The sequence below is a fragment of the Aspergillus neoniger genome, assembly GCF_003184625.1.
Source record: "Aspergillus neoniger CBS 115656 unplaced genomic scaffold BO87scaffold_64, whole genome shotgun sequence".
Classification (NCBI taxonomy): Eukaryota; Fungi; Ascomycota; class Eurotiomycetes; order Eurotiales; family Aspergillaceae; genus Aspergillus; species Aspergillus neoniger.
In genome coordinates, this window is record NW_020291192.1 from 114967 (window position 1) to 124524 (window position 9558).

Below are 9558 nucleotides of genomic sequence, written 5' to 3' on the forward strand. Positions count from 1 at the left end.
TGAGGGACACGTCGCGTGAAGGGCGGGCCGAGGCGGAGGGGCGGAGAGCGGAGGGCTCGGCATGCCGATCGAAGTACTTAAGAGTCCTACTTGGCTTTACAATGAATCGTTAATAGTCATTTATGTCTATTCTATCATACATTATCGCCATATCACGCAGATGGCATTTCCTTCATTTCTTCAGCCAACGCCTGGTTGTACTTTGCCAGCGCCGTTTCCAACGCCCGAATGGTCGGCCCCAGTAGTCGATTGACAGCCTGTTCACCTCCAGCCACACCAGCGAGATTGAGCTTGAGCTTCCTTCCTGTCCTTTCCAGCACTTCCCGGGCATGCTGCTTCAGTCGATCAACCTCAACTTGCCGCTCTGCCTCTGCGTCTTGCGCCACCGATTTGATGCGCTCCATGGCTCTGTTTAGGGACTCCACGAGCGAAGCTACCTCACCCGCGCGATCCGGATTCCCGGATAGGAATGCCTGCCAGAATTGATGCAAGAATTCAGTCGTCGTGGCATGCGTCAGTGTCAACCGGTCGTACAACGCAGTCGACAAACCGTACGTGCCGGCATTGCCTGATCCCTCTGTTTGGGATCGGCGGTCACGGATCGCTTCGAGAATTTGGTTTGAGGCGCGCTTCAAATTCACCCTAGAACCAATCACGTCTTCGAACTTTTGTTGATCCTCGTCGTCATCCTCCTGCGGTTCTACCAGTCTCCCCAGCGGCGCGGCTCCGCCCTCTGGCAGATTTTCTTCTAGATCTCCCCGTAGCTTTCCGAGTATCTGATTCGGATCCTGCTGGGCAAATAGCTTGTTTTGCTCATCCTCCGCAGATTTCGAATGCGACGAGAAAAAGCGACTCTGGTCCTTGACGTTGAGGAGAATACGTTGCTGTTCCTCGTCCCCGCGTAAATCGCGCAGCTGCAGCTCGTTGTATGTCCCATCCTCACCCGTCTTGCCATCCGCCTCGCCATCGGCTGGTGCAACGTTCGCCATAATCTTCTCACTCAGACTGTTCAGTGTGCGGATAATGGGCACCTTTTCCACGGAGGACGGGCGCATGTCGAGATCGGGTCGGTTGCCTTGCCGTTGACTGTTGTTCACTTCATTTCCAGCCAAATCTAGGAAATGCGGAACATGCGCATCGCGTGGTAAATTCCCCGACTCGTCCGCCTTGAGGTATTTATCCAGGATTATGTCCGTGGGATCCGTTTCAGAGATGCGCTCACCGCGCAGTTTCTTGAACAGCCGACTCTGGAAAAACCGAGACCAGAATTGCTGCTCGCTAAGCTTGGGTACATTCTCGTCGTATACCCGCTTCACAAGCGGGTGCTGATTGAAAATCAACTGAATCTGCTCCTTGCTAATATTCAGCTTTGTCACGCTATCCTCCACCCGCGGCTTCAATGTCGACAGCACATTGTACGATCCGCGTGTCTGCGACCGTTCGATCGCATGCGCGCGCAAAAGATGAAGTCGAGTAGACCAGAACTGCGTCATGAATTGTGAAGCAGACAGCGTATCCGGCTTGGTGTGTAATGACTCCATGAACATGCGCTGCAGAGTCGAATTCGACTTCAGCAGCGACTGCTGCAGCTCCACATCTCCTTGAAGCCGTTTGTCATCATCCCACGGGCTCTTCTCTTTCCCTGCCGATGATACCGCATTCGCTATGGCCATAGCAGGAGACACGCCTTCTTTAACGGGTGCACTCTGAGCTGTCTTTGCAGCTTGGATAGCGGCACTGAGCGCATCTCTGATGGCATCAGCTTCCGGTCGCGCGTTCGCTCCAGCTGTGAAGGAAAAGACAAATTGTTCGGGGGAGCTAGCGAGGGCGTTCGGAGGGAGGACAAAGATCTTCAGCATCACTTTCGGGTTACTCGCGGGGGTCTGTTGCAGGTCTATGCCGTAGTCAGTATAATCGCGCCCGGCGAATCAAGCTAAACACCACGACGTACTGGTAATCTGAGCAACAGGAAGAGTAATTGCACCAGCTGCACCGCCAGCCGCCGGGATCCAAGAGATCGACTGGCGGTCCTGGGCTATGGTCAGGGTGCCATCTTTCTTCTTGTATGCCGCCGACCCGCTCGGAGGTGTCATCGTCATGGATCTCGACAGCGTCCACTGTCCTGGGCGGCGTCTAGGGATCCACCCATCGGGAGATTGAAATCCCACGGGAGAATCGGAAGGACAGGGCCTTCAAAGACGCGAGAGGTTTGAGTGGATGGGTTAAGATGCGAGTTTGTGAAAAGTACGAAGTTCCGCAATCAGTCAAGATGGAGGCACGTGATATATATACTGCGACATGTGACTTGCTTGCTTAGTCAGGATGGCAGCCCTAACAAGCCAACCTTGAAGTACATAGACACAATGTAAGTGAGGAGTATGCCAGGCTAGATAGTTTTAGCCGACGATTTCTTTGTTAGATCTAGTGATTTCCGAGAGCATAGCATACATAGTACGGATGCTAAGGGTACGTGGAGATACTATCATTTCTGGTTTCTTCGACAAGAAGTTTTACTATGTCATCTTAGGGACTAGACAAGTTCAGTAGCGACTCCAATTGAAAGTACTGCATGGTGGCTACACATATAAAGAAATATGTTCGGACTTTTTCGTTAGATTGGGAGAGTGCAGCCAACCTGTACTTCAGCTTCTACTCTTACCCTTGTCACCAGAAACTATCTATGGCCATGGTCGACCAATTTTGAAAGGAAAATACCGGTCATCCAAGCGAAAATCATTATTTCACGAGAGGCGGGATATTCCTGAACAATGTACCAAAGGCATATCTCGGACAACAAGGGCATTAGTATATTAGACGTCGATGGACCTTTCCTTGAGACACGCATAAGAACGGTAACTGAAGCAAGAATTGAACAAAGAGTTGATTCAATAATTTAAGTTCAGGCGGTAAGATGCTGTGTAACTTTCCACTTCCCTGAAGTAATGCGGTCAGGGCGTCCTTATATCCGCTGCTCTGGCATTTAATGGAGGTGGCAAACACTTAAAACCGACAGATTTGCTTATCCCAAGGCGCAGTACATCGAGCTGATGCCACCTGATGTTCATGTTCAAAGAGTGCTAAGACTCTACCAGGAGAATAAAAAGATTGAATTAGGGAAATCCCATCTATAACTATGAGTCGCGTCTAGAGCACTCTAATATAAAGAGAACGCCCCACTTAGTCTCAGAAGTCGGTTTCCAACCAAGTCTATACTACATGTCGACACAAAAGTCCTACGATATGGGGAGTTCTCAGTCCGAAGAGTCTGGAGCGAAAGCTCCCACTCATATCGACTATAAACTAGAGAACATTATTGCGAAGGCGCTAGATAATGGTGGAGTGCCCAACGTGTTCTGCGGTCACGGGCTATTGTGCGTCTATGGTCTTGTGCAGGAGCAAAAGGTAAGATGACGATTTTTCATTCCAGCCCAAATACAGTAAAGTCAAGACTAACTACTTCCAGAGTTCCACCTGGATCATCCCTAACTTCTACATCGCAGAAGCAGACTCCCTTCTCCAAGACGCCGGTTTCCACAGTTGCCATAGGTCTTACTGCGAGGGATACCGGCCCAACAAGAGGCCTTTTGCACCGGCATATCACTACCATGTCCAACCGCGGGTGAACAGACCGTACAATCACGTCGTGCTCTTATATAAGATGAACGACCTGTTTATTGACCTGGCGCCGGTTCCCACGCGACTACCACCATTGGATGATTCGAACTATATGCTAGTTGATGATCCTCGGCTACCAGACTACAATGATGAAGCTGGAAATGGTCGTTGGCAGTCTATTCGTTCGATCAAGATCCCAAAGCCAGCCCGGTTCATCGACGCTGTGGTCCTTCTCATGGTGAGAGAGTGGCCTCAGGACCCTACGTCTTCTATCTGGTATGGATACTTGAGTGACCTGCTGGATCATATCGATGAAAGCGGAGACTATGAGCTCGTTCCGAGTTGGGATGTGTTGGGAGATGTAGCGCGTGGCTTTGTGAAGTTTTATTTCGACGGGGAGACGAAGAAGAGTCCGTGTGAGGTGAAGAATTATATATCTAGATTACGGGATGACATGATCGAGAAGACGAAGCTATCTTTACTTCTCATGGCAGATGAAGATGAATGATAACCATGAGGGTTTCTTTTATTATAAAATGGACCATATTCTTTTCTTTGAGATGTTCGTCTGTTATAGAGTTCCATTGTGAAGGGAATTGGGTTGTTCGGGCCGTATGGCTGTATGGGCATACATCTTCGTCTGAGACACCCTACCCGGTATATTGCATAATGTGGACAAGTCATTTGAAAATTTTTGATTTTAGTAGAGCTAATAATTATCAGATGTGTCACATATCCGTTGATCAAAGTTCTGCTTGACTGGAGCCTGCAGTCAACGATATAACCTCACCTGTGTAAATCCATATCCGAGAGTATACGATCGGTGATAGCCATGTGTTCATAGTTGCATTATACGAGTGTACAAGGTCAGAGGTAAACAATGAACCCGCTAATATCCCGTTACAAAGAAGTTTCCCAGTAATTTCTTGGGAACACTTTGCATTGTCTCAAAGTTAATACTCCTTTGTCCAAGCTTTCAGAATGTCTCAAAGATACCAAGTGCAATACTTGTGCTAATAGGGTGCAGCCGGTGCCTAGCAAGCGAACTATAGCTCTACTACGCCACAACTGACCACCCTAACGTTTTTTTTTCACGCCGTTGACTATAAAGTAACGCCCAGAATTCTTGTCCCATCTGTTTCCTGTCTACATAGATCTGTCAGACAACTACAGGATCGAATACTCATCAACAAAATGCGTCTCGATAATCTAACTATCGACGAAGTCAATAGGGCGTATCCGGATGTACTGTATCCAAGCAGAACAATGCTCTTCGGCGCTGCATCATGTTTGCTCGGATGGATACGGATACTGAAAAAGCGAGGTTACTTGGGTACAACATTCGTGGGAATAACAGGAGGGCTTGCTGTCATGCGTTATTGTCCCGATCGTTTGCCCAGCATTGTAAGTGGATTTAATTACAAAACCACTTACGAAGGAAGCATTCTATTGACTAACTAAATGAGTAGGCTCCTGCTAGGAATGAAGATATTGACGTCGTCCTGGACTTAGGAGATTCGACCCTGGAAGACCTCATGAATGCACTGCACTGGCATGACTCGCAGCACTTCATCAAACACCGTGAAACGCTTTATATGTGGACAGCAAGAGGCAAACTGAGGATCGACTTCAAGGTGATCCCGTCGGACGTAAGTGCATATATACGATCTCATAAGTCTTACTACCTGCGTCATTGTTTATGACATGATCATAATCTAACTATGCCATTAGAGAAAATTAAAAGGAATGCAGAGTCTGTACGATCTTCTTCCGCCATATCTACCGTTCGTTAACAAGATAGATCTCATGACGTCTAAAATGTACGACACCCACCCTGATTTTTTACCCTCCTCATCTTGGGAAGAGCTTGATACCGCAAGAGGTATTCACCATGGGACAGATGCGCTTCGACTGGCTCTGCTATTCGATCCGGGAAAAAGGATCACAGTCACTGCGAGGCAAGCTTTGCGGGTAACGAGGGCCTCCCTAGGTATAGAGTATTATACCGGCATTTCAGGTTTTGAGTGGCTTAAATTGTTCCTCGTCTGCACCGAAGACAATGAAGGTCGTCCGGCTGAGGTTCGGAATCTGGAGGACGCTTTCTTGGGGATGGAATTGCGCAACGATTTCGGACCACAAGTACCAGATTCGTGGTACCACTAGCATAATACAGGTTCAATCAGGACCATCTAGTTGCTATACACAAAGCATATTTAGTGAACATTTAGTAGTTAGCTGCAAACATTGCTAGTACCTTCGATAAATACCTTCATCCTCCTAGAAATATGAGTGACGTCATCGAGTGTATAACAACCATCTTCTCCTTCAGTTCCAACTTGACATAAATGCAAATACTCATTAATATTATACAAGCACAGCATCAAAATACAACCAGTAATTATCGTCGTCGACACCTAAACCCTATCTTACAAATTACTACTTATTAGTGTTGTAGCACCGACTGTAAATATCTCCCCTCCCATTGGCTAACCGCAAAGTAAAGATTCCCCGCACGTGACAGCGCGCCATGCGGGACGCGCCTCGAAAGGAAAGAAGGACGAGTTTGAACCCCTCCACCTAGATGAAAGATATCAATAACTAGATTATCAACAGTAAATCTAGTTATACACGAATAAATCTCTCGTTGAAAATGTCGTACTACGACATTGATGCCATCTTGACAGATTCCCAAGTAGGTGATGAGTGATAAACAATGATTGGAAATGAATGCATGGGGCTCATTCTCACACATCCGATCTATTCAGAAACTACCCTGCACGTTTGAATTGGATGTACCTGGTCTTGGTATTTTGGAGGGGAATGCGGGGGAAAATGTATGTTTCCTGTCTTATGTGCTTGTTGATTTATTTTTGTGCATGGAAGTGTGTCTTGCTAAATATGTGGTGTGTGTGTTCTATCTAGATCAAAGCAGGAACGCGCATTGATTTGCCGTTATGGCTGGGTGAGATGCTTTCTATCGGGTGAGTTTCAATCTACCTACTACTACTACTACTACTATCTTGGAGAGAGAGAGGGTAGTATTGTCTAACTATCGCAGTGCCCGCCTGGGAACATCTCGACTAGTCACGCTGGATCTCCCCTCCGCGCTTTCAGAACGAGTCATGAATGCCTTGAAGGCTGATCCTCGGACAGTGGATCTGCGGTCCCTAGCACCGCATTTCTATAGTTTGAGTGAGCGGATTCTGGAGCTGTTTGAGGAGGAGGAATTGGTGGAGGTTTTGAGTAATGTATGGTGCTTTTGTAACCCGGGGGAAGGGGGATTGATGTGGCTAATTGTGATGATGATGATGATAGACGTTTAAGAAGCGTTCAGCGGTCATTGCGGATCATGCGCATAATCCGCAGGGTGCTTTAGGGCAGGGAGCGGATTTCTTGCGAGGGTTGGATGAGACGGAGAGACAGCGTATGTTCCACCGTTGTGTCTGTGTTGCTAATTACTGATGCTTGTGGATAGTTTTCCGGGTTGCGCATGATAGTGCTAAGGAGACGCGGGTCTGGGCTGGAGAGGCGAAGAAGAAGTGATGGTAGTGGGTTTTGGGTGGAAGGTATGGGTTGTTGAAAGGTTGAGCTGTGCTCGCCGGTATGAACATAAATTTAACAGAAGACTAAGAGTAATTATGAAGTATCTAAATGTGAATGACTATAATATTCATTATCCTTGGATTTACTATGTATGTATGGGTCTGATTGGTAAATGTGGTCATACTGGTTGACATCTGAGTAAAGATTTGAAACGGCTCATTTAATGTCCTGCTGGTACTCGATTAATTGAAGGAACAACATGAAACAGTTACCCGAAACCTATCATCTGAAAATTCCGGTCAATCGCTTCGGATAACCCCTCACGCAGATTCATGATCTTCATGTACTGTACTCCGTGCTCCGGAGATATGGAGGGAAGTCACGAGCTCAATGTTCCCCGAGATAAGAATGACAGGAAGGACATGTCAACTCCGACTGGCGGAGTAAAAAGCGCCTACGACCGGCATAACCGAGGGGTTGTGTTTTAAGGCCCACGAGCTGGGAGAGCTGGAAAGAATGGAAAAGTAAAAGGGGAACAGGAAAAAAGAGAAAATCTATTTCTGGGTGACCGAGACGAGCCACGGGAAGAACGATGGGGCAAGTTATCTGTCACGGGGCGATGATGAAGGACTAAAGCTGAGAGCGATGGGGATGATGAGACGATGATTGCAGACGGACTGGTGTAGTGGGGAGGGGAGAACCACGGGCGGCCGATGGGTCCCTGGAACGTGGGGCAGCTTGAAGGGGAAAAAAAAGGGAGGGCAAGTTGACGGATCAGATTCTGCTGCAATTCCGGGCGGCTACACTGAGGATGATTATACTAGATAGATGGCAGATAAATTGATGGAGAGGAGGGGTAGTGGAATCGTGAGATTTTAGCCGATGAAGTGGGGGAGAAGGGCACTGACATTGATGATTCCCGTCCCTGCAATTCAGTGGTAGCGATCCTTGTATATCCTCCGTAAGGATGCGTGTGATCAGTTGAGGGATGGATCATGGAGCAATAGGGAGAGGTTACAGTAGGGATGGACTGTGGTAACAAAAGAAATAAAAAAAGGTACGGGTTTTCCAACCACTACACTTGACCAGCCACCCTAGCTATTGGTGGTCCTCAAATTCAGGACAATAGCAGAAGGAGAAAGGCGATTGGAAGCTTAAATTCAGGTTCAGCCGGCCCAGCCATCGGAGACCATCCACTAATCCACTGCACTAAACCGCACTAAACCCGCTGGGGAGATGGTGGGAAGAGCGACCGGGACCGGGATCCAGTTCCTGACTTGCTGGTGCTCCGCTAAGGCCATTTTAGCCCGGGTTTTAGTGCCCTGCGATCGTTTGTTCCTTGAGCCTATCTCGTTGCTTTGCACGCCTTTTCCCCTCTCTCGATCCAAGACCATCCAGACTGCCTACGTGCCTACCTGCCTGCTTGCATTCACCACAATCATCATCACGCATTCACTTCATCCTCAAATTCTTCTGCTCCCCCCTCGCTGGCATTTCGTTGTTCAGTCAACCTTCTTTGTTGCTTGGCAACCTTCCGTTCATACCACAGTAACTTCCCCCCAAAATCCAACGCATGCCTGCATGCATACATACCGAGAAACTCAAGATCCGGATCGCTCTCACTAAACTAATCCCTCCCTCCCTCCCTCCATGGATGGATGCATGTGTGGAGATCATCTTCCTGTCACTCGGTCCCCTTTCTTGGCCGTGAGGATCCAACGATCGACTCGTCACACTTTCTCCTCACACTTTTTCTCTTTCGCTCCCCTCACGTCTTGACTTGACCTCTTTTTTTTTTTTTTTTCGCTTCCTTCTTTGTTCTTCCCGTCCGAACTTACACTTCCTCCACTTCTGCCTCCCCTCCTCGCCGTTCCCACTAGACGCTTGGACGCGCAGTGGGCCTAGTTTCGTCACCAATCGCCCTTCCTAGTCGCGTTTTCTCACCTTCCGCCTGAGACATTGCTTTTTCCTCCTTGCTCTATCGGTCGACTCCCTCCCCGATCCTTCTGAACGAACTCGCGCCTAGTGGATACGATCTTGCGAACCTACTGCAGTCTAACTGGCATCGCGCATCTTGTCAATTATGCGCATTAGCTAGGCAACTTTGGCCCATCTCACCCGCAGACACACACACACACACACACACACACACACACACGCAACATGGACCGAAATATCCAAAGACGGAGCACCGTCTCGGTGCAGTCAACTGCCCCTTCTTCCCTGCGCCATTGCTCATTTCCCTCCTCTTCAAACACCTCGCCTCCGACCGATACGGCCTCCCTCAAACCCGAACCGAAGCTGAAGCGTGAGCTATTGACTATCCTTCCATCCCTTGATTTGCACCCAAGGGATACTTGAGACAAACAAAAGACACTGGACTGATCCTCTCTTCCCATG

General features: G+C 48.3%; 5 protein-coding genes across 5 annotated transcripts; 4 read left to right on the forward strand and 1 right to left on the reverse strand.

The window, feature by feature from the left end:
- Positions 1-124: 124 nt before the first annotated feature.
- On the reverse strand, positions 125-2234 carry BO87DRAFT_381259 (TFIIH subunit TFB1 family protein). The gene is made up of 2 exons (XM_025624490.1): positions 1952-2234; positions 125-1894 (listed from the first exon to the last, which is right to left on the reverse strand). The coding sequence occupies exons 1-2, from the start codon at positions 2091-2093 to the stop codon at positions 153-155; spliced, it is 1884 nt and encodes a 627-aa protein (XP_025474070.1). The 5' UTR covers positions 2094-2234; the 3' UTR covers positions 125-152.
- An 810-nt stretch (positions 2235-3044) lies between these two features.
- BO87DRAFT_411190 (uncharacterized protein) lies at positions 3045-4123 on the forward strand (the record flags this gene model as incomplete). Its single annotated transcript, XM_025626414.1, has 2 exons — positions 3045-3402; positions 3464-4123. Exons 1-2 carry the CDS (start codon positions 3217-3219, stop codon positions 4121-4123), a joined length of 846 nt encoding a protein of 281 aa, XP_025474071.1. The 5' UTR covers positions 3045-3216.
- Positions 4124-4809: 686 nt separating this feature from the next.
- BO87DRAFT_451199 (uncharacterized protein) lies at positions 4810-5778 on the forward strand (the record flags this gene model as incomplete). The annotated part of the gene is made up of 3 exons (XM_025628450.1): positions 4810-5019; positions 5085-5264; positions 5347-5778. 3 exons carry the CDS (start codon positions 4810-4812, stop codon positions 5776-5778), a joined length of 822 nt encoding a protein of 273 aa, XP_025474072.1.
- Positions 5779-6198: 420 nt separating this feature from the next.
- psf3 (DNA replication protein PSF3) lies at positions 6199-7270 on the forward strand. Its single transcript, XM_025622041.1, has 6 exons — positions 6199-6307; positions 6381-6449; positions 6538-6596; positions 6674-6863; positions 6931-7039; positions 7091-7270. The coding sequence occupies exons 1-6, from the start codon at positions 6266-6268 to the stop codon at positions 7156-7158; spliced, it is 537 nt and encodes a 178-aa protein (XP_025474073.1). The 5' UTR covers positions 6199-6265; the 3' UTR covers positions 7159-7270.
- Positions 7271-8309: 1039 nt separating this feature from the next.
- On the forward strand, positions 8310-9028 carry BO87DRAFT_214495 (uncharacterized protein). The gene has a single exon (XM_025618645.1). The coding sequence runs from the start codon at positions 8395-8397 to the stop codon at positions 8782-8784; it is 390 nt and encodes a 129-aa protein (XP_025474074.1). The 5' UTR covers positions 8310-8394; the 3' UTR covers positions 8785-9028.
- Positions 9029-9558: the final 530 nt, after the last annotated feature.

What these genes read in the sequence shown, in the direction of transcription:
- BO87DRAFT_381259 (XM_025624490.1), bottom strand. Translation starts at nt 2,093, where the DNA reads ATGACACCTCCGAGCGGGTCGGCGGCATACAAGAAGAAAGATGGCACC. An exon ending in TCCTGTTGCTCAGATTACCA is followed by an intron (nt 1,895 to 1,951) that starts GTACGTCGTGGT and finishes ACTACGGCATAG; the next exon opens with ACCTGCAACAGACCCCCGCG.
- BO87DRAFT_214495 (XM_025618645.1), top strand. Translation starts at nt 8,395, where the DNA reads ATGGTGGGAAGAGCGACCGGGACCGGGATCCAGTTCCTGACTTGCTGG.
- psf3 (XM_025622041.1), top strand. Translation starts at nt 6,266, where the DNA reads ATGTCGTACTACGACATTGATGCCATCTTGACAGATTCCCAA. An exon ending in CCATCTTGACAGATTCCCAA is followed by an intron (nt 6,308 to 6,380) that starts GTAGGTGATGAG and finishes CGATCTATTCAG; the next exon opens with AAACTACCCTGCACGTTTGA. An exon ending in GGTGAGATGCTTTCTATCGG is followed by an intron (nt 6,597 to 6,673) that starts GTGAGTTTCAAT and finishes TAACTATCGCAG; the next exon opens with TGCCCGCCTGGGAACATCTC.